Source organism: Brachyhypopomus gauderio, chromosome 2 (assembly GCF_052324685.1).
Source record: "Brachyhypopomus gauderio isolate BG-103 chromosome 2, BGAUD_0.2, whole genome shotgun sequence".
Lineage (NCBI taxonomy): Eukaryota > Metazoa > Chordata > Actinopteri > Gymnotiformes > Hypopomidae > Brachyhypopomus > Brachyhypopomus gauderio.
The window spans coordinates 7,980,368-8,008,349 of NC_135212.1; the positions used below are offsets into that span (position 1 = coordinate 7,980,368).

At 46.0% G+C, this 27,982-nt stretch overlaps 1 protein-coding gene across 5 annotated transcripts in view; it reads right to left on the minus strand.

The window, feature by feature from the left end:
* tspan9a (tetraspanin 9a) overlaps window positions 1–27,982 on the minus strand; it is a 139,368-nt gene that overhangs the window by 52,086 nt on the left and 59,300 nt on the right. For 4 of the 5 annotated variants that reach the window (XM_076985763.1, XM_076985756.1, XM_076985775.1 and 1 more), the window contains one exon: window positions 5,022–5,101. In XM_076985763.1, coding sequence (XP_076841878.1) covers window positions 5,022–5,084 — 63 coding nt within the window. In that variant the 5' untranslated portion in view covers window positions 5,085–5,101. Of the gene's footprint in view, window positions 1–5,021; window positions 5,725–27,982 lie in introns of those variants that run through there. The other variant, XM_076985749.1, reaches the window with a different exon arrangement.

Genomic DNA, 27,982 nt, shown 5'->3' on the forward strand with positions numbered 1-27,982 from the left:
CATACACCCTGAACACACATGTACACTGAACACACATACACCCTGACACACATACACCCTGAACACACATGTACACTGAACACACATACACCCTGAACACACATACACCCTGACACACATACACCCTGAACACACATGTACACTGAACACACATGCACATTGAGCACATATGCACCCTGACACACATACACCCTGAACACACATACACCCTGAACACACATGTACACTGAACACACATACACCCTGAACACACCTACACCCTGACACACATACACCCTGAACACACATGTACACTGAACACACATGCACATTGAGCACATATGCACCTTGAACACACATACACACATGTACACTGAGCACACGTGCACCCTGAACACCCATACAGACTGAGCACACTTACACCCTGAACACACATGCATTGCACTTTTTTTGCAAAACTAACAACACAATAATTATACAAAACTTAGACTTAGACTGACACAGACGCACACTGGAGCAGGACTCCAGAGCATCTCCAGAGCAGGAGCAGACACGCGGTCTTTGTCTGGTCTGCTGGTGGGGCTACAAACTGCACCTACCCTCCTGATTGGCTCCAGAGAAGCATCAATATCTCTCCTGTAGTGGCCCCTCCCCCCTCCTCAATGACTCTCATGTACAGATACAATATATTAAGAGGTTGCAGTAACTATCTTGGAGACAATGCCTGGGTTCATTCCATCTTTCTGGTCCATTTCCTGCTGTCTGGTGCCCAGTTCTGATTGGACAGGGTAAACATATATCTTCTCAGTCTCCTGCAAGCATTTCAGTATTTCAGTATTATGTTACTGTTGTTTTCTCACGTGTAACTTTGCAAGTATAATAAAATTATATTACATAACAGAATATATACATTTTAGTTTTCAAACTAGTCTTTTAAAAATTGCCCCACATATATTATTTTAGTGTCGTTTATTTTATTCAGTTTATTCTGTTTCTACACAGTTTTTTTGTGCGTTTCATGTTTTACATAGGGTACCCTGTCCTTTCATCATGGGGTATCACTTTCAGTTTCTAACCATTTAATTTAAGTGTTTTTCTTTAATTATTTGCAACAATAGTTCACATTTATTGATATTTAAATGTACTTTTAAATTTTTGTTTAGGCTTAAAATGCACACAAGGTTTGAATCAATTTCTTTCATGTCATATATTTCTTTGATGTAGCGGCCGGCAGCTCCCATATGTGACACTGATGAGACACAAGCATCCACACTGCATGGCGATCTCTCACAGATTTAAAGAAGAACACATAATGAATATGAACCTTGCTTGAGGAGCTCATCTTTCCCTCTATATTTCACTTCTCATTTTGTGTTTCCTTGAGTAACCTGCTGTATCTGTGCTGCTTTTCAGGACAGTTTAGTAAACAGTCTGCGCTGAAAACAAGTGTTTAATGGAGCTGGAGAAATAAGTCCCTTGTTAAAGGAATCTGTCCTGTGGTAAAGGTCCTCAGGCAGCACTTGGGCTGAACCACGCAGAGTAATGTAACACCACTGATCCAGGCAGAGTAATGTAACACAGCTGTGCCACACAGAGTAATGTAACACCACTGGACCACGCAGAGTAATGTAACACCGCTCATCCATACAGAGAAATGTAACACAGCTGTATCACGAAGAGTAATGTAACAGCTGTACCATGCAGAGTAATGCAACACCGCTGATCCATGCAGAGTAATGCAACACCGCTGATCCATGCAGAGTAATGTAACACTGCTGATCCATGCAGAGTAATGTAACACAGCTGTACCACGCAGAGTAATGTAACACAGCTGTACCACGCAGAGTAATGTAACACAGCTGTACCACGCAGAGTAATGTAACACCACTGTACCATGCAGAGTAATGTAACACAGCTGTACCACGCAGAGTAATGTAACACCACTGATATAGGTATGATGGATGATGTGACAAATCTCCAGCCGTTGCCATATACAACACCTACAGAGATCCAACAAGGTACTGCATATGACTGCAGGTGTATACAGACATGCCAGGCCCACAGAGGACAGAGTGGTAATAGAGCTGACATGGGTAAAAGAGCTGAAAGGGGTAATAAGAATTGACAGGGGTAATGGACAGGAGCTACCTGATCTGACACAGGTGACAGGTGTGACCTAAGTCATACAGAGATTATACCACTCCACGAACAAAAGGTACAGAGGTGGTGTAGATTGTAGGGAGCTGATTAAGAAGTATGTTAGAGGTGTCATAGGAGTGGTGGTGATGGGAGTGTAGTGGAGGGAGTGTAGTAGTGGTGGTGGGAGTGTGGTGATGGAGGTAGGTAGTGTGTAGTGGTGGTGGTGGTGGGAGTGTGGTGGTGGGAGTGATGGTAGTGGTGGTGGGAGGGTGGTGGTGGGAGTGTAGTAGTGGTGGTGGTGGTGGGAGTGTGGTGGTGGGAGTGATGGTAGTGGTGGTGGGAGTGCAGTGGAGGGAGTGTAGTAGTGGTGGTGGGAGTGTGGTAATGGAGGTAGGTAGTGTGTAGTGGTGGTGGTGGTGGTGGTGGGAGTGTGGTGGTGGGAGTGATGGTAGTGGTGGTGGGAGTGTGGTGGTGGGAGTGTGGTGGTGGGAGTGATGGTAGTGGTGGTGGGAGGGTGGTGGTGGGAGTGCAGTGGAGGGAGTGTAGTAGTGGTGGTGGGAGTGTGGTAATGGAGGTAGGTAGTGTGTAGTGGTGGTGGTGGTGGGAGTGTGATGGTAGTGGTGGGGGTGATGGTGGTGGTGGTGGTGGTGGGAGTGATGGCATGGCGGTGGTGGGGGTGATGGTGGTGGTAGTGGTGGTGGGAGTGTAGTGGAGGGAGTGTAGTAGTGGTGGTGGTGGAGGGAGTGTAGTAGTGATGGTGGTGGTGGGAGTGATGGTAGTGGTGGTGGGAGTGTAGTGGAGGGAGTGTAGTAGTGGTTGTGGGAGTGTGGTGATGGAGGTAGGTAGTGTGTAGTGGTGGTGGTGGTGGTGGTGGGAGTGTGGTGATGGAGGTGGGTAGTGTGTAGTGGTGGTGGTGGTGGTGGTGGGAGTGTGGTGATGGAGGTGGGTAGTGTGTAGTGGTGGTGGGAGTGATGGTATGGTGGTGGTGGTGGTGGGAGTGATGGTAGTGGTGGTGGGAGGGTGGTGGTGGGAGTGATGGTAGTGGTGGTGGGAGTGTAGTGGAGGGAGTGTAGTAGTGGTGGTGGGAGTGTGGTGATGGAGGTAGGTAGTGTGTAGTGGTAGTGGTGGGAGTGATGGTAGTGGTGGTGGGAGGGTGGTGGTGGGAGTGTAGTGGAGGGAGTGTAGTAGTGGTGGTGTTGGTGGGAGTGTGGTGATGGAGGTAGGTAGTGTGTAGTGGTGGTGGTGGTGACATCGATTTACTAGGACGTAACAGTTAGCAGCTCATGTTGGTAATTTCACATCTCCCCTGTCAGCAATTTGTTTTGTGTTTATTCATAATTTTGGAAAAATACCATCATCCACTTTAGAAAAAGTGTTCTGCTTTACACTGAACCCTACAGCACAGCGCAAAGTAGCCCTGTCATTAAGTAGCCCTGTCATTAAGTAGCGCTGTCATTAACCGAGTCGAGCTGAATCGGTGGACAGGAGGAACCAGGAACCTTCAACCTGCATAAACACACACACACACACACACGCACGCACGCACACACGCACACACGCACACACATCTCAGTTGTGACAGCCATCTGTGGCAAAGAGACTCTGACAAATCACTGAGGTTGTTAGCAAAATGACCACCTCCACTGTGGTTTGAACATTCACAAAAGCCTGACACTTTTTCTGTCAGATCACAGACACCCTGCATATATAAACACACACACACACACACACACACACACACACATACAGGGTACAAGCACGCACATATACACACAAACCACACACAAATGCACGCACACACACACACACACACACACACACACACACACACACACACACACACACACACACACACACACGAATATGCACACACAGCACAAAAGTGTCCAGTGTCCTAGTGTGTTTCAGAGGGAGACAGGAACACACTGCTGTCCTGACCCCTAATGTCTTCATACATCAGCCTTTGCCCCATATCAGGTTCGAGCTGTGCTGACCTGTGGAATTGTGTACTGAAGCATTACTGAGAGGGGGTCCCTCTGGTGGACAGTGGCAGAACTACACTGACACAATAACCGACAGCACTATAGCTAGGCACACTGACGAACACACTCACACCACAGACACACTCCCCTATCTTCCCTTCACAGTCTCCATACTGAACTACATATTGCATCAGATGTGCCCCAGATACCGGCTCTCAGGGGCGCGTGTGTTTAGTGTGCCTGTGTGTGTGTGTGTGTGTGTGTGAGCCTGTGTGCTAGAGAGTGTGTATGCATGTGTGGTGTGTATGTATAAGTGTAAAGGTTTGAAATGTTTATGCATAAGTGCCTTTGTGCAGTGGCCGCAAACCTCTACATAAACCTTATACCCTTTCCATAAGGCTAAACTAAATCAAAAACAAAATAAATGACTAAATCAAGGTCTAAATATTAGTGAACAAGATTTTGCACTGCAAAAGTAAATCATGTCAGTTAAAAAAAAAAATGAACTCATAGATTGCTCTTGTGAATTAAACAGCACTGCTCCATGAGCACATGGGACCAGTCGGCAGGCTCTAGGTTCTTAAAACTGCACACCGGCTCATTTGGCCGTGGGCCCCCCAGGACACTCAATGGCAGAGACAGAAATAGTAGCGTGTTCATAAATGAGCGCACATGGCGAACAGAGCCTGACGTAACCCAGAGAAACGCATGACAGGAAAGTCCCACCAACACACCACGCTGTTGTACGATCTTCCCTGCAGACAACCATCACTACAACAATGCATCTGCCCTGCAGTCAGCAAGCTGGTATGCAAGGAGCCAGGGTACGGTGACCACACACACACACACACACACACACACAATCATCATCACAGAGAGAAACACAAGGTGTACAGGTACAGCAGAAGCCACATCACTTACCCAGAAGATGAGGTTGAAGAAGAACATGGAGTATTTCAGACAGCACAAACAGCCTCGTGCCATGTTGCACTTCTTGAACTCTAGAAGGAACACAAATGACAGGTCCAGGTAAAACACCACGTATTTACTGCCTTTGGGGGCGCTGGGCCTCGTGCCCTTGTCGGCTGGGGCTGTGGTCTGAGCGGCGCCGTCCGCGGCCGTCTGCCGTGACCCTGCGGAGCCGTAGAAGGCGCCTGCGGTGAAGCCCCTGCCCCCGAACGGCCGGCCCGAGTTGGAGGCGTGTGCAAAGTTAGAAGCGTGGCTGTCCACGGAGGGGCTGTGATGGATGACGGACTCCTCACTACTCGACTTCTCCATGCTCTGGGTCTGCAGCTGTTTCTAGTCCATCCTCCACCATGTCGCTCAGAACGCAAAGTCGGAATGTCCGGCTAACCGTGAGGCGCCGGCGTCCTGCCCGCCCCCTGACACCCAGCGTGGGAACCAGCAGAACTGGATCTTTTACGTTTAACCCACGGCTGCTCTGTGTGGCCCAGAATGCAGTGCGAGTCCCGGTAGTGGCTGTGGGAATCTCCAGCAGTCAGCACGTCTCCACCTGTGCCCTGGGAGTGGGTGTCAGGCCACAGCTCAATCAGCTGTTCCTCTCCGCCTGCTGACCACCACAGGAAGAACCAAGAGTTCACACAGCTTCTAACTTCCCCTCCCCTCTCCTCTCTTCTCCTCCCCTCTCCTCTCTTCTCCTCCCCTCTCCTCTCTTCTCCTCCCCTCTCCTCTCTTCTCCTCCCCTCTCCTCTCTTCCCCTGCCCTCTCCTCTCTTCTCCTCCCCTCTCCTCTCTTCTCCTCCCCTCCCCTCTATCTTCTGTGCTGCACTGGGGCGTCTCGTAGAACCTCCATAATCTGCTTTAGAGTCTCGTGGTGCTTGGAGCCTTGCTCTCTCCTAGTCTCTTCTCATCTCCTTTCATCTCCTCTGGTCTCCTTTCCTTTCCTCTGGTCTCCTTTCGTCTCCTCTGGTCTCCTTTCGTCTCCTGTCTCCCGCTCTCTGCTGTGCCCGCGCTCTCGATCTCAGAGCTGCTGCCGTTATCGGCAGCAGGAGCTTCTACGGGGCATTCCCTATACAGCACTGAGCCGTATCCCCCCCCCCCCCTCTCTCTCTCTCTAACCCTCCCCCTTGCTCTCTCTCCCTCCCCCTCTTTCCCTTTCTCTCCTTCTACTGGCTCCTCCTCTCTGTTGCTAGCCAATAGGAAGGCAGCAGAAGCCAAAGCCCACAGCTGACAGTGTGTCTTTAATAAGCTCATCATTCCTGTGCTTCCTGCCCGTATTACTGCACCACTCACGTTCGATGTGGCCTGTACAGGGATGAATAAAGTAAAAAAAAAAATGTAATAAAATAAAATAAAAAAAACTGGAGTGGCAAGTATATGTATCTTCATATTACACAACACATTCTGTCAATCAAATAAAAACACACCAGACAGTGGAGCTGAAGCAGTTGACCCTCAAGATGACCCTTATGCTGACCCTTATCACTGTTCTGCCATTTGAACCCGTGGTCCTGTGCAACACCTGCAGGGCTACACTTGGCTATGAACACTGGTTTATAATGGTGCAAGTAAGACCCTGACCACTCTGTGTGGACCATGATTACTCTGTGTGGATCCTCACCGCTCTGTGAAGACCCTGAATGCCCTGTGAGGACCCTGATTGCTCTGTGAGGACCCTGAATGCACTGTGAGGACCCTGATTGCACTGTGAGGACCCTGAGTGCACTGTGAGGACCCTGAGTGCACTGTGAGGACACTGAGTGCACTGTGAGGACCCTGATTGCTCTGTGAGGACCCTGATTGCTCTGTGAGGACCCTGATTGCTCTGTGAGGACCCTGATTGCTCTGTGAGGATCCTGATTGCTCTGTGAGGACCCTGAATGCACTGTGAGGACCCTGAATGCACTGTGAGGACCCTGATTGCACTGTGAGGACCCTGATTGCTCTGTGAGGACCCTGAGTGCTCTGTGAGGACACTGAGTGCACTGTGAAGACCCTGAATGCCCTGTGAGGACCCTGAATGCACTGTGAGGACCCTGATTGCACTGTGAGGACCCTGATTGCTCTGTGAGGACCCTGAGTGCTCTGTGAGGACACTGAGTGCACTCTGAAGACCCTGAATGCCCTGTGAGGACCCTGATTGGTCTGTGAGGACCCTGAATGCACTGTGAGGACCCTGATTGCACTGTGAGGACCCTGAGTGCACTGTGAGGACCCTGAGTGCACTATGAGGACCCTGATTGCTCTGTGTAGTCTTCGTGCCACCCACTCACAGCCTTGTAGGGAGCACTGATGACCCCCCGCGCCTTAGGAATTATAGCACCATTTCAAGCATGGAAACTGGATAGGGCCGTACACTTATTCAGTGCTGTCCTACAGAGAGCCAGGGACATATTCCAGATTACCTGCCACTCACCCACGGAGCGATGATGAGCAGCCATCAAATCGTGACAAAAATTCAGAGGGATGTTGAGTTTCACCTGAGGAGGAGCGGCTGATCTAGGTCATATGTCCCATGCCTGTGCGAATCTGAACTGACTGAACACGCTACACTGTAATAGGGGAAACTCTGCTGTCTGCATTCAAATTGCCCTTATGGATTACAAAAAGAACTAGAAAATCAATAATAAACATATATTAACGGGGCATGTTCAGGACTGTGTCTGCTTTTTACTGCACTTGGGGAACGGCAGGCCAGCACTGGCTCATTGAAGCAGACATTCAAACATTCACTTGACTTGCCTGTGAGCATGTGAAGTGTTTCTCATCTAATTAACCATGAGGACTCTAGTTTTAAAGGAGGTTTTTATTCAGTTTTTGAAACAAAGACTCAATTTGGTAGAATAAAGCGTCAGACATATTAGAGCCAGTAATGACGCTCCTCAGCGCACAAGCACACACACACACACACGCACGCACGCACGCACACGCACGTACGCTACAGAAGACGATTTAAGTACAATAACAATGTGTTTGGTAGAAAACCTAAATGAGTAGGACACACGTGAATCCAGCTGCCATGGTTTATTCCTGTATTATGATCTTTGTTTCCTGTGGCTGAAGTGCCAACAGCAGCACTTCATCCTTCAGGTTTGGTGTTTTCCCCCATTTGCAGGTGCATGCTGCATCTGTGCCAACACTCTCCATAATCTACAGCAAACATCAACACACATGCGGCACAGTTAGATTTGAGTAGTGTCAAATGAGAGAGAGAGAGAGAGAGAGAGAGAGAGAGAGAGAGAGGTTCTGTTAATTTTTTTCATCTGAATTGTATGGATATAACTGGCCTTTGGGCCAGATGGTCTGGTCAGTGCAGTGGTATAAAGACAGGTGGCCAACTCCATGAGGGTCAAAGTGAACACTCTCAGTGTGTAAGGGTGAGCACTCTCAGTGTGTAAGGGTGAGCACTCTCAGTGTGTAAGGGTGAGCACTCTCAGTGTGTAAGGGTGAGCACTCAGTGTGTAAGGGTGAGCACTCTCAGTGTGTAAGGGTGAGCACTCTCAGTGTGTAAGGGTGAGCACTCTCAGTGTGTAAGGGTGAGCACTCAGTGTGTAAGGGTGAACACTCAGTGCGTAAGGGTGAACACTCAGTGCGTAAGGGTGAACACTCTCAGTGTGTAAGGGGGAACACTCTCAGTGTGTAAGGGTGAGCACTCAGTGTGTAAGGGTGAACACTCAGTGTGTAAGGGTGAACACTCAGTGTGTAAGGGTGAGCACTCTCAGTGTGTAAGGGTGAGCACTCAGTGTGTAAGGGTGAACACTCTCAGTGTGTAAGGGTGAACACTCTCAGTGTGTAAGGGTGAACACTCAGTGTGTAAGGGTGAACACTCAGTGTGTAAGGGTGAACACTCAGTGTGTAAGGGTGAACACTCTCAGTGTGTAAGGGTGAGCACTCAGTGTGTAAGGGTGAACACTCTCAGTGTGTAAGGGTGAGCACTCAGTGTGTAAGGGTGAACACTCTCAGTGTGTAAGGGTGAGCACTCTCAGTGTGTAAGGGTGAGCACTCAGTGTGTAAGGTGGAACACAATCCACCCGGACCCTTAACACCGCCTCATCACTTCACCACACAAACAGGTAATTGTGAAGCTCTGATTTCAGGAGGTTCAGAAGGACCATCAGCAGGCAGCTTTACTAACATTTCTGAGAGGAAATATAATCCTCCATTTCACTGGTCAGCATTCCTGACCACAGCCATTACACCCCATGACTGCACACCATTCAGACCTTCAGGTTCATGTCAGTGTACATTTTAATTACATTCTGTTAGCTTTACACACTATTTATAATGCTGTGAAAATTATTGTAATCTACAAGCAAATAGCAATATTATGGTATTTCTAAATAGCACACACAACTAATCAGCCCCTTAGAAACACTTAATGGCTGAATGGGTTTAGGTGCACAAACCTTACAATTTCTCACCCTGCTGGTCAGACTCTCTCCAGTTGGTCAGAGACTCTCCTGTTCGTTGCTGTTCCCCAAGCCCAAGCCCAGCTCCACCCTGTTGATTGTTGCTCTGTTTCTGTACCACAGGATAATTATATTTGACCAGACACTTCTCCACACAGCATCACCACTGATATTCCAGTGGCGTCATAGCTACTGTATGTTTATCGGTCACAACAGCGTTGCTGGGTTTTGGATGTGTCAGTGTCACTACGGGATTAAAAGTAGTCCACTAACCAAAAATATCTGACCACTGATGAAAACCTAGAGGAGGAGAAGACACCCTGTATATGGGCACACATGGGCTGTAGTCTTTAACTACACACCTACAACATCTTTTAAAAAATGAATGCTTCTAATAAAGTGGGCGGTGATAATATATAATAGGCTGAATTGTATTTATCAGCATGTGAGTGACAATGAGGGTGGATACACAGTACTTTATGATTCCCTCTGTAGCAGAATACATCCAGCATCTCATAGGGGTTGTGTGTGAGAGACGGTGGATGTGTGTGTGAAAGACAGGGGTTGTGTGTGTGAGAGATGGGAGATGTGTTTGTGTGAGATGGGGTTTCTGTGTGTGTGTGTGTGTGTGTGAGAGAGAGAGAGAGAGAGAGAGAGAGGGGAGCTGTGTGTGTGTGTGTGTGTGAGTGAGAGGGGGGTTGTGTGTGTGTGAGAGAGAGGGGAGTTGTACGTGTGCGTGTGAGAGGGAAGTTGTGTGTGTGTGTTTGAGGGGGCTTGTGTGTGTGTGTGTGTGTGTGTGTGTGTGTGTGTGTGTGTGAGGGGGTTGTGTGAGTGTGTGTGAGGGGGCTTGTGTGTGTGAGAGAGGGGAGTTGTGTGTGTGTGTGTGTGTGTGTGTGTGTGTGTGTGTGTGTGTGAGAGAGAGAGAGAGAGAGAGACAGGCGGGGGAGGTGTCTGTCCACTCTCAGACCTCTTTTCTCTGGTTAGGGGTGCTGCTGCGTGGTGATAAGCACATATAAATCACTGTGTCCTCCAGTGTGCACTGCAGCACAGGAATAAAACAGTTTACCTTCCTGCCTCACTCCTCAGACGCGTCGGTCCATTGAAACTGTCCCTCTCCTCCTGTAGAGGCTAACAGACGAGCAGACTGCAGGGTGGAGGAGAGCTCTGTTTACACTGCTCTGTGACTCACTAATAAGAATGAATAGTACTTCTGCATAAGTGGATTATACTGAAGCTGCACAGGGTGAAGTGATTCCACTGAAAGACAGAGATCAATGCACATTTAGGAGTTTTCCCAGCACGTGTAACCTGGAGATTGAGTTAGAAACACCTTAACGAGTCCCCTTAAGGGGCCCCCTTAACCTGGAGTCCCTTTAACCAGTCCCCTTTAACCAGTATGCCTACACTCTTCAGGAGAGTAGGAGCTCTTCCAGTGAACTGCAAAAATCCATTAGATCTGCCATTTGAAAAGAGACACCACTTCTAATGTAGCATCGAAATTAGACAGCAGAGTAAAAGGGTTCTTCAGGAGAACATGATAAGTTCAGAGAAGATCTATAAAAGCATTTTAGCATTGTTTTTTATTGCTGAGCTCGAGACTCGTGTGAATCAGGAGGTCAGCAGCTGACAGTCAACCCTCAGACTCAACATGGGAGACAGGAGCGTAATCTCCAGCCTGCAGAGCATGGCGATCATCATTCACACAACTCTGCTCGACAAGACAAGAGACAGTTCCGTAGTCAAGGGTATTCGCTCCACGTTAATGACGACACAACTCGTTTGCCGTCAAGACGTTCGGCTCTCAAAGGGCCTCTTCCAACCCCTCACTGCTGTCAGCTGACTCATCACTCATGGGAATGTAAATAAGTCAACGAATGGATTGATTCTGACAGAGAACAAGTCCCACCTGTCCTATAGCTCCTGCTCTTAGTCACTCAGTCCTGCGAGGATTCATGGAGACACAGGCACCCCAGGCTGGGACCCTTTAAAAGACCACACATCTCTCACAGGCACTAAAGGGCATTACGGCCCTCTGAATAAGCACAGACAATCAGGCATCCAGCGCCTGGCAACAGCCCGACTCCGCAGTGTCTGCCTATCTGGGCCACAGCACGTCACCTCTGGTTATACTTAGCTGCTCAGTACCGCTAGTGCCTGTCCTCTTGCTCTGTGGAGAAACAGCACTATTCTGAGCTGCTGACTAAAGTTAGATGCCTATTTAGAGTGAAAAGCTCTAATAGATGTGAACATCAAGCTCATTATGTGTACGGAAGCTGATGCCTGAGGCTTCTCCAGGTTTGCCGTAACTCCTCAGTGACTCATTAAGGTGTCTGATGCGGAAGGCTAAAAATCTAGTAGGAGTCTTTGCACTTTGGTCTTCAGTGTTCACTCACAAAGGCTGGGCAGGACGAGCTGTGTGTAATGCTAAGCTATAAGCAACACACTGGGTTCCTATATGAGGAGACCATCTCAGGACTGAACTCACGCCTGGACCCGTTTCCCTTGAGCCATGTATGCTAGCAAGGCTAATTGTATGCTAGCAAAGCTAATGTGTGGCTGTGCTATTCACCTGCTGCTAGTCTTCACAGTTCTCTGAGGTTGTCGGTACGACACACAGATGATGAAACAGTGGCTGCTGGCAGATGAGGTTGTTTTTAAATGAACCCTGTCAAGGTTCCTCTTTGATGAAGTTAATTGGCTAATTCTCTCCATTGTTCAAGGCCATTTCACCACTTTTTGTTTTTAGTTTTTTCTTCTTTTTGATCATACAAAACAAAACCCAGTCTGTCACTGAGCGTGCTCAGAAAGGGCATGTGTCAGTTAGTAATGACGTTCAGTGACCCACAGAGAGAGAGGTAGGCAGTAAGAGAAAGACAGAAAGACAGACAGAGAGAATGATGGATACAGAGACACAGTGAGATACATACATAGGGACAGTGAGACATACAAAGAGACAGACAGACAGAGAGAATGATGGATACAGAGACACAGTGAGATACATACATAGGAACAGTGAGACATACAAAGAGACAGACAGACAGAGAGAGAGATGATTTTACTAAATGATGATGGTACTAATGGCAGGACAAACCATGTCTTTGTCTCAGCCACATGCCTCAGCACGTGTGGCCTGAGCAGGCAGGGGCCACAGGTCACACATCATAATTACTTGCTTCAGAAAGAATGACAAACCAATGCCAGTTTTAACAGTTTAGATGTTTCATGATTATTAAGCAAATTACATTCCAGCACACTACAGTGCTTGAATAAATTTTGGTTGCTTTCCTATGAAACCTCACATGACAGGTCAGTTTAGCTGAACAACACTTGAAATATACCTCAGCATGAATGTTTTTGCTACACTTGACATGTCTATCAAAATGGAACAGTCTATGTTTTAACTGCGATATGGAGGCTGAGATAATAAATGACACAAACATAACCTGAAACTAACATGACATAGTAAAGTGAGTTTTTAGTCTAAACTCTGACCTCTGAGAAGAGACAACTGTGGCAAACATGACACGTGTTTATACGACCTGTCAACAGAGACAAACCATCAGACCACACATGGAGAGAGAGAGAGAGAGAGAGAGAGAGAGAGAGAGAGAGAGAGAGAGAGAGAGAGAGAGAGAGAGAGAGAGAGAGAGAGAGTAAGAAAACCACCAGCTTCATATGGTAGACTTTGGGATCTAGATTAACATGGAGAGACAGTAGAGCAGCCAAACAACTGAAAAGATGAGTCAAATGACAGTTTGATCAGTCAAACCACAGAATTGGTCAGCCACACAACAAACCCGCCAAACTGACAGAGATGATCAGCCAAACAACAGAGGAGCCAAATGGCAGAATAGATCATCCAAATGACATAAGCAGGGCAAACAGTTGAAGTGGCCCTGTAATGTTCTGAGAAGAACATGTCTGCAATAAGCCTGTAGCAGCTCTCCACAGTGTGTGTCTGCAGCAAAAACCTGGCTATACACTGGAATTCATTTTACATGTTGAGAAATGTATGTACATTTATCACAGATTAATGGGTAAATCAGACATAGCCTCTCCGTCTCTAACCCAGCTCTAAAACATGTCTATCCAGGCTCAAACCCAGCTCTAGAACATGTCTATCCTGGCTCAAACCCAGCTCAAAACCAGCTCTAGAACATCTCTATCCCAGCTCAAACCCAGCATGAGATTCAGCAGCTAATTTCATATGATTTGTGCTGCAAGGAATGTAAATGAGTAATAACGGAGAGCGTTGAAGGTAGTGCCCGTGCTGCGCAGAGCCCTTACACCTCCGTCAGCACCACAGTGCCAAATGGTGCTTAATATATCACAGACATTTTACATTATGAATCACCGCAGTCACATCAGCTTCTGGTTATCAGTTTAATGGCAGTAAATTTAAATAAAGGTCAGCAGGGAAATGGGCTGGAGACTCCTCAGCATGTGGGTAACATCCACATACACCCACCTACACCACCCATGACACCACCCACACCCACTCACAACCCCTCCCTCACACATACACACACCTACAGCACCCATGACACCACCCACACCCACTCACAACCCCTCCCTCACACATACACCCACCTACAGCACCCATGACACCACCCACACCCACTCACAACCCCTCCCTCACACATACACCCACCTACAGCACCCATGACACCACCCACACCCACTCACAACCCCTCCCTCACACATACACCCACCTACAGCACCCATGACACCACCCACACCCACTCACAACCCCTCCCTCACACATACACACACCTACAGCACCCATGACACCACCCACACCCACTCACAACCCCTCCCTCACACATACACCCACCTACAGCACCCATGACACCACCCACACCCACTCACAACCCCTCCCTCACACATACACCCACCTACAGCACCCATGACACCACCCACACCCACTCACAACCCCTCCCTCACACATACACCCACCTACAGCACCCATGACACCACCCACACCCACTCACAACCCCTCCCTCACACATACACTCACCTACAGCACCCATGACACCACCCACACCCACTCACAACCCCTCCCTCACACATACACACACCTACAGCACCCATGACACCACCCACACCCACTCACAACCCCTCCCTCACACATACACCCACCTACAGCACCCACACCCACTCACAACCCCTCCCTCACACATACACCCACCTACACCACCCACACCCACTCACAACCCCTCCCTCACACATACACACCCCTACACCACCCACACCCACTCACAACCCCTCCCTCACACATACACCCACCTACACCACCCACACCCACTCACACCCCTCCCTCACACATACACACCCCTACACCACTCACACCCACTCACAACCCCTCCCTCACACATACACACCCCTACACCACCCATGACACCACCCACACCCACTCACAACCCCTCCCTCACACATACACACCCCTACACCACCCACACCCACTCACAACCCCTCCCTCACACATACACACCCCTACACCACCCACACCCACTCACAACCCCTCCCTCACACATACACCCACCTACACCACCCACACCCACTCACAACCCCTCCCTCACATACACACACCTACACCACCCATGACACCACCCACACCCACTCACAACCCCACACACAAACACAAAGAAATATGTGCACGTAATATGTGCACGTATGCAGAAAAATGTACACACACGCATACACAACCATGTGCATGCACACACAGATAGTGAGTGTGTGTTTGAGTGAGTGTGTAGGAGCTGCTTGTGGTCAGTGATGAGACAGAAGCTCCGCCCTGCAGCCACTCCCACCCTACTGCACTACACAGCTGGCCACAGAGACAGAGAGAGAGAGAGGAAGAGAAGGAGAAACAGAGAGAGAGAGAGAGAGAGAGGAAGAGAAGGAGAGAGAGAGAGAGAAATATTGATGAGAAGGACTAAGTGTGTAGATCAGGTAGCTGACCCAGGGCTGCAGAAGGACCTGCTGGATCAGCACATGCAGCTGAGATGCAGTGGAGCAGACGGAGGAAGCAGTCACAGATATGAATTAATAGCCTGCTTAGTAGATTAGTTAGCTGCGTCACCATGGAAACCATTGCTATCTTAATCAGTGTCATGTACACAAGTGACATGACCCAACGAAATAGCATATGTGACAGACTGAATGCGGAGGTGTTCCACAAAAACACCAAGAAATGCTTCTAAGAAAACATTTTTTAACAAGCATGCAACCATCTGTGAGGAGAACATCTTCACAGTCCTGTCTGCTGTCACACACTGTATGATGGCAAGTGGTATGTAAGCACCCCATAGTGTTCGACACATCTGGCATAACTTCTAATTTTATGCAGAAATTTGTTACAGTGTTTTTGAGATTGGGAGTTGGTTCATATATCAGATCTCACCCATTAGAGGTTGGAAAAGTGGCTCTTTGAGCACTGATGGAACTCTGTGCTGTCCCTGAACCCTAGTGCACAGACGCTCTCTGTGCTGTCTGCAGAGCAGTGGCATGGTTCCTCATGGTTCCTCATGATTCCTCATGATTCCTCAGCTGTTTTGTCCTCGCAGTGAGTGTCAGTCCAGCTTCAGAGAGCCCTCAAGACTCTGCTCATGGAAGCCGCTGTCCGTAGGGCACAGGCCCTCAAAATCATCTTCAGGTAGAAACGGCTCCACACTCTTCTGACTGAGTAGAACAACATCCAGCCACCATGTGTAAAAGTCATGATCAACCTCATGTAAGAGCAGTAAGAGTGGTCTGCTGCGACTGCTCTGCTCAAGGCAGTGACTAATATCATATGGCAGTCCTTCTCCCATTAGAAGGTCTGGATCTAGCATCAGTCTTTGTTTCAGGCTTGTAAAGCAGAGCCATAACCATTATTTTATTTTATTTTACTTTATTTTAATTTTCTAGACAGCTGAGAGCAGCTGCCAGCGTTTGGTGACCTTCAGATGTGCAGGTGACATCACAGGAAGTGATCGGTGAACAGGCCACACATGGTGAATGCACATGGTGTGCACGTGCGCGTGTGTGTGTTTGTACTTTGCCATTTCCTAATGGCCCACAGAAAATGGAGTGTAAGTGTGTGTGTGTGTGTGTGTGTGTGTGTGTGTGGGTCTAGGGTTGCTGTGATGTCAGGTCAGCAATTCCATTCTAGCTTCAGACCCTGGCGCCAGCAAGTCTGCTAGCCTTGGTTATTCCTGCTGATCCACAGGTGTGTGTGTGTGTGTGTGTGTATGTGTGTGTGTGTGTGTGTGTGTGTGTGTACTCAGCTGCTCTCTGTAGTCAGTGGATTCCCTTTCAGTTCAAATTTGCTATTTAAAACATTAATTACAACAAGTATAGGTGCTTTTATCAAATATCTCCAAGAAGGACATGCAACTAAGATCAGATTAAAGTATTAACTGGTCATTAACTGGTCATCTTCATCCTCTCTAAGACGAGTGTAAGTGAGAACTCAAACTTCAGCAGAACAAGAGCAGATCTCCCGCTTCAAAGTCCTGCCACACTGGGTCCTGCGTCTGCCTCACAGGATATTTGCCACACACGGGACGTTTGCCACACGGGGTTCTGCGTCTGCCACACGGGGTCCTGCGTCTGCCACACGGGGGTGTTTGTGCAAGGCCGACTTCTGCCGACTTCTTTGCACACTCTTTGATATTCTCTCCCTGTCCACCTCAAGAGTGCAGTTAATAATTCCAGAACTTTCACTGTTCAAGCTCCCAGAATGTCACAATTTTCTTCATTCTGAAAGTAAAATGAAGGTGGATAAACTGCCCAAAAGAAAGGCCACATCTAAGGCCTGAGGCTCAAAACCTGAGGTGCCAGTGAAGGAGATGGTTGGGGAGGAGACAGTCTACGCCAGACCTGGGCAAACAACGGCCCGCGGGCCACATCCGGCCCGTTGTGCGTCCCTGTCCGGCCCGCAAGAGGCCAATCATAAATTTAACAAATATCTATGTCGTGCGTGCAATACAACTGTGATGCTTTTATTTTGAAATCGCTACGTTTGTGTTAATTCCGTGTGGACGTACGTGCGCGTGTGTGAGCTGTGCGAGAAACAGTAGGGTTAGGTAGGTGATCAGCAACAATTTAAAACACTAGAACTACCAAGCCGCCTGCTTTCGACAGTACCCCACTAGAACTACCAAGCCGCCTGCTTTCGACAGTGTCCCAACTAGACTCTTGGTCTCTTGGCAGGTGTGATAAGCCCTTCTTACCTCCAGTGTTATGTAAATGAGCCGTGTGTCAGCTGTGGGTGGTTGCTGTTGACACACCTTTCAATACACACCTTTGGCTGCCTCATGAGACTGCAACCTCTCTTGGCAGAAGTCTGCTCAACTCAACTTGGCAGAAGTCTGCTCTGATTTTTTAACCTTATTTTAAGTAGTTAAAACTGTCAATAGGTATAGGTAAAGATATTTTTACATAAATTTATACAAAAAACCCTCAGCTACTTGAAATAGAATAATATTCTTGAGCAATTTTAACTTATCAAGATGGTACTTTTTGCAGTGTGTCTCTTTCAAAAACACAACAGCCATAACTGGCAAACAAAAATAGAAAATTTACTTTTCTCTCCCTACTCTCTTTTTTTGGCCTACCTCCACCCCCCCACACCTTCTTTGGAGGACAACTTTATTTTTATGTAAGGATCAGAAAACAATTATGTACCACCACCATCACCACACAGAGAGTAGCCTGTTCAGCCATACCAGTGTTATGAAAATGAGGCCATTACATTGATTCTAAATGTAGGAGTACTGTTTGTGTGTTTGTATGGGGAGGGGTGGAGGTGGGAATATGCAGGTCCAGAAGAAATGGTCCTCTGGAACAAGGTGAAGGTGAATTGGTGAAGCCACCCCCCACCCCCAAAAAAAGTCAACATTGCCAGAAATTTATATTCAAGTTAGCTTTATTGGTATATAGGTGTATATATAAATACACCTATGAATATTCTGCACACACCTGGCACTGCCACATCATCTTCTTTCTGCACTTGCCACATGTGAACCTATCACAAGACACACAACGATTAGTGGCACGGTTACTTTTGCAACAACACTTGACCTGGCACCATGCCCTTTTCCCTGTGTCAGGTGTGGGTGGTTGCTGCTGCTGAGTCTTTTCCTTGGCCACCTCCTTGGCTGCCACATGAGCCTGTGCAAGCTCTTCTGTAAGATTGACCAAAAACTCCGACCGTCTCTCCTTTACCCCAGTGCATGCTTGAAAAAGCACATAGGCATTCAGTGCTGCAATGTCAATCATATTATAAAACACAGCGACTGGCCAACGCCGTGTTCCGCAACGCACAGTGTACTTTCGTACATCTGGTCCATTATATCCACACCACATTTTAGGGAGTTGTAGTCAGTGATTGTGTTTGGCTTTTTTTTTGTGTGTTCCCAGTCTCCACCGTACTGTGCATGGTACTGAGGATGCAGACAGTCTTTCTACGTTTGGGTGTGTAAACGGTCAGTGTGGCAACAGAGGTTGAAAACACCTGTGTGCTGAATTCCTCACGGTCCAAAGTCTTTTTGGCAGAGTCTGGAAGCTCACGACGAATCCTGTTTACTGTGCCAAGGAGGGTGGTCTTCCGGCCCAGCAATCGTTTTGCTAGTGACAGTGAGGTGAAAAAATTGTCTGTGGTAACAGTTCTTCCTTTGTCCATAAATGGTTCCATGAGCTTCATCACCACATTTTCTGACAGTCTTTCCCCTGTGGGACGACTGGAGTCTTTACCAAGGTATGGGATGATTTTTTAACCTTATTTTCAGTAGTTTTTAGCACTTTGAGTTGCATGAATGTATGAAAGGTGCTATAGAAATAAAGATTATTATTATTATTTTTATTATAAAAAGGGAAGGGCAGAAAAAAACACAGCTCAAATGACCACTGCAATGGTTCACCAACTGCTGCTACATTGGACATCCATATTCACCCAAACACATATACACCCACACACACCCTCACACACATACACCCACAAACCTTATTTTCAGTAGTTTTTAGCACATGCATGTATGTATGAAAGGTGCTATAGAAATAAAGATTACTTATATTATAAAAAGGGAAGGGCAGAAAAAACACAGCTCAAATGACCACTGCAATGGGTCACCAACTGCTGCTACATTGGACATCCATATTCACCCACACACACATACACCTTTACACACATACACCCACACACCTTCATCCCAACATAAATTTACTCATATATGTACCCACACAGACAATCTCCCCAAGGGGAGGCCAGAGTTTTTTCTTCTCTATCTGAGTCAGTGAACACATCCAGCAGAACAATGAACTGATGGTTCACACCATCACCCCCCCCCCCTCCACCCACTCCCCGTCTACCTATAATGGCTGCATGTGCATAACAAAGGGTGGCCTAATGGGATGCAAATGTCCCCAGAACTGCCCCCTGGTGGAGGCCAGGTAGAAAAGTTTGGAATTAAAATGGTGGAAGTCCTAGGCTTCGCAAAATAAACGTAGCGCGCGAACCACCGCGAACGGCGGAACATTTACGTGACGAATTTTAATGTTGCATTGTGTTCCAGGTTTGAAATGTGCTGGAATTTAGGCTAAAGTACTTGAAAATGCTTGAAATTGTGACTGTATTTCGATTCACAACGAATAGCTGACTGAACAGGGGGGTAATTCCAGAAAGCGGATTTAGTGACGAAACCGGGTAAGAAAACTCAGGGTTTTCCGTTCCAGAAACCGAGCTTAGAGAGAACCCGAGTCAGCTGGGAAATATTGAAATGGACCTTGAAAGTGCCGTAGAAGTGATTTGAAGGTAGGTTTAAGCCTGGTTTATACTTGACGCGGCGAAAATGACGTAGTCGCGGTGACTCCGCCCGTGTGCGAGGGCCTCGCGCGCTGTCGATGAACAAAGTCATGTTTGCAGGGTTTATACATTAGTTTATACATACAAGGTGGAATTAAAGCACTTGTACGTCACTTTCAAGGTCCATTTCAATATTTCCCAGCACGTTAAACTTAATTAAGTTAAATATTTATACATATACTCGAAATAATTCGCTTTTAATCACATTATTTTATGGTGGTTTATTTTCAAAACGCCCAATCTTAACGTCTTCGCTTTCTCTCATGTTTCATCCTGGAATTACAAGAGGCTCGTATTTGTTAACGTAATACAAGAAAACTGTTCAGTCAGACAGATATTTGTTGTGAAACGAAGTAGTTACAATTTCAAGCATTTTCAAGTATTTAGCCTAAATTCCAGCACTTTTCAAATCTGAAACAAAAAGCAACATTAAAATTGGTCAGGTAAATGTTCCTTCCCCTGTTTTTGAGGAGTGTTTCTTTACACTAACACATATCGTTTCAGACAACACTGCACAGAATGTGATGCGGCAAGTATAAACGCCTCCGCCGTTCACGGAAGTTCGGGCAAGGTGGGCGGAGCCACCGCGATGATGTCATTTTCGTTTGTGTGGCCCTCTGACACAATTCAGGTTTCTCATGTGGCCCCTTGTAAAAATTAATTGCCCACCCCTGGTCTACACAAAGGAATATGGGAGAGCCCAGAGATGAGGCCATGGAAAGGGGGAGGTCTTGTTTAGAAAACATTTTCTAGAAAGTCCCTTTCACTGAATTTCTTCTGCTTGTATTTCATCTGCCAACAGATGCAAGTTGGTGCTTAATAACTGCACACATAACAAAAAAGGAACAAAGCACTTGTCATGTCAAAGGGCCACGTGAAACGCTGGAAGTGTTACTTCTCTGTCGTAAGACATGCTCTCAACACACAAGTCCAATTTGAATCATCAGATATGTAATAATTCAGTTTTCAAACCAAATCAGCTGCTGGAACGTTCAACCTAGTGGACATGTGGTTCACTAGGTCCTGGAGAACACTACCAACCAGAAATGCTGATGGCGATTTGTTTCATTAGCCTTAGCACGCATTCGTGTGTTTTCTGTAACGTCAGTGAGACTAAAACTTTATTTTTGTGAATAATTCCTTAGTTTCAGGTCCCTACCTAATTTGATTTAAATGTAGCTAAGTTTGATGCCAGAGACAAATGAAAGAAAGAAAACCCTAAAAAAATAAATAAAAATTCTTTATTAATGCATTTATTTTTGCGTTGTTTAAGCCATTGTTTATTTTAATAATTGTTTGTTGCAACAAGCTGCATATTTCATTAAAGGTTTATTGAACTATGATCTTAATTGTTTTTATTTTTAGTTATAGCTGAAATCTAATGATGGTTATATAATAGCAGTTGCATTCTAGTGTGATAAGCTGTATGTTTTATATTCAATTAACGTACAATCCGATTAGTCGACTAATTATAAAAATTAAACAGTGATTATTCGACTATAAAAATAATCGTTTGTGGCAGCCCTATGTCACACACACACACACACACACACACACACACACACACACACACACACACACACACACACACACACACACACACACACACACACACACACACACACTTTAATGAATTATTGAGCACTTTATTGACTTACCTATCATTTTAACTAATTACTGAGCACTTTAATGACTTACCCAACACTAATAAGTTACCCGACACCTTAATTAATTACTGAGCACTTTAATGACTTACCCAGCACTTTCCTAAACCTAAAGACTTTCCTAAAAGTCTTTATATTTCTACATGTGGTGTCTGAGCATTATGATTTGTAGAAAATGGTGTCTCAATGTTATTTTGTGAATTTCCCCAGTGTGGGACTAATAAAGGATTATGTTATCTTGCTTCTGTACATGCTGGTGTATGACAGAGGTGACAAACTAACATGAACTGAGTTGAACTGTTTTATTATTATTTATTATTTAGAATTGCTATTTCTGCTGATGTAACTTTTAATAATACAGCTACTAATCACCTATAAAATATACTACCAACTTGGGTACTACAAACATGGGTTTGGTGATTGAGATGCTGCTCCTCTGCGGAGGTCTCAAAAGTTAAACTGACCTCCTCACATTCTCACTTCCTCACATTCTCACCTCCTCCCCTCCTCACATGCTCACCTCCTCCCCTCCTCACATGCTCACATTCTCACTTCCTCAGATGGTCACGTTCTCACTTCCTCAGATGGTCACGTTCTCACTTCCTCAGATGGTCACGTTCTCACTTCCTCACATGCTCACGTTCTCACTTCCTCACATGCTCACATTCTCACTTCCTCACATTCTCACCTCCTCCCCTCCTCACATGCTCACCTCCTCCCCTCCTCACATGCTCACATTCTCACTTCCTCAGATGGTCACGTTCTCACTTCCTCAGATGGTCACGTTCTCACTTCCTCAGATGGTCACGTTCTCACTTCCTCACATGCTCACGTTCTCACTTCCTCACATGCTCACATTCTCACTTCCTCACATGCTCAAGTTCTCACTTCCTCCCCTCCTCACATGCTCACATTCTCACTTCCTCAGATGGTCACATTCTCACTTCCTCAGATGGTCACGTTCTCACTTCCTCAGATGGTCACGTTCTCACTTCCTCAGATGGTCACGTTCTCACTTCCTCAGATGGTCACGTTCTCACTTCCTCACATGCTCACGTTCTCACTTCCTCACATGCTCACATTCTCACATGCTCACCTCCTCACATGCTCAAGTTCTCACTTCCTCCCCTCCTCACATGCTCACGTTCTTACTTCCTCACCTCCTCACACGCTCATGTTCTCACTTCATCTCCTCACACGCTCACGTTCTCACTTCCTCATCTCCTCACATGCTCACGTTCTCACTTCCTCATCTTCTCACATGCTCACGTTCTCACTTCCTCATCCCCTCACATGCTCATCTCCTCACATGCTCATCTCCTCACATGCTCATCTCCTCACATGCTCATCTCCTCACAATGGCCAGTGCTTCATGAACAACATCTAGTCCTGGTATCCCCTCCATCTCTGTCAAACATTCTCTGTATCTCTACCTCAAGTCTCCAGATATCTTCTGTCCATCTCCCTCATGCTCATGTGTGTGCATTTGTGTGTGTGTGTGTGTGTGTGTGTGTGTGTGTGTGTGTGTGTGTGTGTGTGTGTGTGTGTGCATGCATGCGTGCATGTGTGCGCCCTTTGGGTTCCGACAGTTAATTCAAAGGATGGAGAAGTATTCGCACCACACAGGTGGACACAGGTGTGGATTATTGAGCACTGCTCCTTTCCTCTGAGGCCAGACATGTGATTCTGACATTTGTTTAACAAAGAAAAGATCAGAGCAAGAAGGTCTATGATAACAACACAAAACACAGAGATCCAGCCAAGTGACGCATTATTCAGACACAGTGAGACGTGATGGCCATGTGCCTATCCACTTCTGCACATTTCACAAAAGAACACGAGGCCATTTTCTTCAGGCCAGCTGGGATTCACTCTGAACACACTCAATTGAGGAGATATTCTCTTACATCTTTAGTTTTCTTGAATCCACTTCCATTTGAAACTGTCCATTTCTCTGCATTTTTTTTGCACTGACTGATCTAACATGAACAAGTTCCAAATAAGTGAAAAACTATAAACAATAAATAGCACAGACATGGCAAGAAGGAGAGAGCGGGAGGGAGGGAGAGAGAGAAAGAGAGAGAGAGAGAGAGAGAGAGAATAATGAGTAAACAGTTCAGCTTGTGTTTATATGGGATGTGTGTGGGTACATGTACATGTATTTCATAGGTGTATTGTGTGTGTACTTTATTTTGTGTTGTTGCCAGGCCTGTTTATTAATGGTTAAGGGTTAGGGTTAGCGTTAGGGCTATGGTTAGGGTTAGGGCTAAGGTTAAGGGTTAGGATTTGTTTGAGCTGAATCAGTCTCATGCCATCCTGTGAGCTGTGATCCAAGCTGATACCAAAATTCTTGTCTCCTGTGTTTGAGGCTGATGACCACAGACAAATAATGGTCAGTGCAAAGGTATAATGCACTCGGTATCTGGCAAAAATAAAAAGTCACTAAACAAAGAAACACCACAAATGATTTAGTTAAACATTTAAATACAAGACATCCAGAGCTGTATACAACGTTCAAGGTGAGCGAGTTGTCAAAATGTTTGTAACCTGAAACGTTAACATACAATTATAATAAGCTGCTTTGCTTATTATCTATCACACTCGGCACGAAACGTTCATAAACAGCTAACGTTACCTTGCTCAGGTTTTACTCTGCATCCTTGCTCATAACATTAATTGGCTTCTAGCAGACTGTGTGCACAGCAACTCTGTACCAGATGGAGTCTCTCCATCCAACCTAAAGCACTACAGTGACCAACCATGCCGATCTTCACCTCAATATACAATAAAAACACTCTATTGCTATGTACTTCAAAACTTCCATTGTCATTCCGGTCTCCCTCACAAAATAACACTTACTGCACTTAATGACTTCAGGCCAGTAGCCCTGATCTCTGTAGTCATGAAGGTCCTAGCTCACCTGAAGGACATCACAAATCCCTTGCTGGATCCTCTGCAGTTTGCAGACAGAGCAAATGGGTCTGTTGATGATCCGGACAACGTGGGCCTACACTTCATGCTACAGTATCTCGACAGTGTTGGAAGCAGAGATGTATAGTAACGAAGTAGAACTACTGTACTTAAGTACTAAAATGCTGTATCTGTACTTTACTGGAGTATTATTTTTTTTCTCCTACTTCCACTTTTACTTCACTACATATTTTCCATTAGTTTAATACTTTTACTCAGATACATTTTTTATGTGCTGTATAGTTACAATTATAAACATGTTAGCTAGGAATCAAACTCATATTATCATCCCTGCCAGAGCAGTAGATAGAGCTGTCACTGGGTCAAGTGATCATGCTGTATCATGAGAAAACTGAACATTCTCCGGTCGCATCCCGCCTTTTAATCTGCTGCTTCCCTTCACTGAACACTTGAGCTTCATAAGCTAGGTTTATACTTGATGCGTCGATTGGCACAAGGGTCCCTGCGGCAAAATGACACAATCGAGTTGGTCCCACCCATGCACGTTGGCCAGGTCGTGAGGTCGTGTCCCTCTCAATTTTTGTGCTTGCGAAGTTACAAGGTGGAATTAATGCACTTGTACCAAACTTTCATGGTCCATTTTCAAAATTTTCCAGCACTTTCAGCTTAATTTACATATTTATTCAAATATACATATACTCCTGGTTTTCCCAAATGAAAATATGGGCACCCTAGAAGTGTTAAGCCCAGTTTTTAAGTTGCTACTTGTACTTTTTACTTTTAGTACTTGAGTAGTACATTTTTAGAATAAACTACTTGCAATACTTAAATACAAAAATGCTGAATACTTTTGTACTTCCACTTAAGTAAAGTTTTAAAAGAACACTTCAACTTCTACTCAAGTCACTTTTTTGATAGAGTACTTGTACTTTTACTCAAGTATGGGTCTCTAATACTTTATACATGTCTGGTTGGAAGCTACGCGGGAGTTGTGTTTGTGTACTATATCAACATCATTATGCCAGAGCTGCTGCAGGTTGAACTGTCCCAGCTCTCTGTACAACAGCACATCTGCTGGTGGATCATGGACTTCCTGTCCAACATGAAACGGCAGGTGCGGTTAGGAAAATGTACGTCAGACCCCTGGACCATCAGAACTGGTGTACCACAAGGCTGTGTGCTCTCACCACTTCAGTCTCTACACCAATGACTGTGTCTCTATGGAACCAGCGGTAAAAATCCTGAAGTTTGCAGATGAAACCTCTGTGATGACACCTTTCTACAGACAGAAAGTTGAGCAGCTGGTCTCCTGCTGGGGTGTTGACTCCAGGCACAACCCCTCACCAACAACCCCCCCCCAAAAAACATCAATGGCTCTGTGGGCACCACCATATCTGTAGGAACACACTGTCCGTCATCAAGAGAGCTTAGCAGAGAATGTTCTTCCTGAGACAGCTGAAGAAATTCAACCTGCCACACAGCCCAGTGATTCAGTTTTACATGGCGATCGTTGAGTGCATACTCACATCATCCATAACCATCTGGTTTGGTTCTTCTAAAAGGATTAATAGGTACACCTAAATGAATCTGCCTATGACAGATAAACACTTTAAAACCACTGTCTACAGTAAATCAAGAGCTTGGATAAGCTTAGATTTTAAAGACTTTTAGAAGAAATAAAATTGAAGTCGTTATTTTCCGTCCCAGTGGAGCCTGTCATGCTCCTCATGTGGATCTACGTTCCTGGGAACTTTGCTAAATCCTGTTTAAGAAACATAAATGGGTTTAGTGATGGTTTTAAAGTGGGCTGAGGCTCTTTTCTAAAAGGTAAGCCATTTGTCATTTAAGGAAAGAGGATTACATGCATTTCTCATTCCAACTTCATTACTATAATGCCCTTTATTGTCAGTGTTGGGTAGGACTCCCTCAAGTGTGGGATCAAAACACTTTAGAGCAGACATGTCCAAAGTCCAGCCCACAGCCTATGCCCTAATATTAGTAAAATGCAGCCCTAAATAATATTTCTAAATAAAATACCTGCTATATTTCACCAAATGCCTCCCCCCTTCCCGCCTCCGTATTTTTTATACAATATAAAATAAATTAGATAATGGTCAGCCCCCACAGTTTCACTTTACCAGATCTGGCCCTCATTGCAAAAAGTTTGGACACCCCTACTTTAGATCATTATTGCGTACGTGCTAGTGCCTTGCTAAAAGGAGGATTTAAGTGCTAACAGGAGCGTGTAGGTGCTAGTGCCTTGTTAACAGGAGCGTGTAGGTGCTAGTGCCTTACAAACAGGAGCATTTAAATGCTAGTTCCTTACAAACAGGAGCGTGTAAGTGCTAGTGCCTTACAAACAGGAGCGTGTAAGTGCTAGTGCCCTACAAACAGGAGCGTGTAAGTGCTAGTGCCTTACAAACAGGATCGTGTAAGTGCTAGTGCCTTACAAACAGGAGCGTGTAAGTGCTAGTTCCTTACAAACAGGAGCGTGTAAGTGCTAGTGCCTTACAAACAGGAGCGTGTAAGTGGTAGCACATTTCCCATCCTGGCTTCAGTTCACTTCAGGACTGAGATTTTCTTGTTGATCTGCACATCCTTGAATTCAGTTTTTCTCCTCTGCACCTCCAGCCAGAGTCAACATGGCTGCTGACCTCTGGATGTCCAGAATCCCGGTTCACACGCGAGATGGTGCTTTTGCTATTGTAGCCCCTAATGCTGGAACAGCCTGCTAACACAGGTTCCACGCTTGTCTTAAGACTCATTTTAAGTTCAGTCATTGTTTTACTTTTTTGTGTGTGTTGTGAGCATTGTTAGTGCTCTTCTGTTTATGGGTTTGCCAGTTGAATTGTGCAGCACTTTAATCAACTGCTAGCCTGTTGTTTTAAAATGAGCTTTATACATATGTGAATGAAAATGAAATGTTTTACATATACAAACATACATAGATAAAATGTAGCCTGCTTTTAATTAGAATATATTTAAAATGTATAGGCTAGATTACTGTCAAAGGCTAAACCAGACCACTGTACTTTACCGAGCACAGGCCTTGTAGATGACAGCCGGGGCAGGC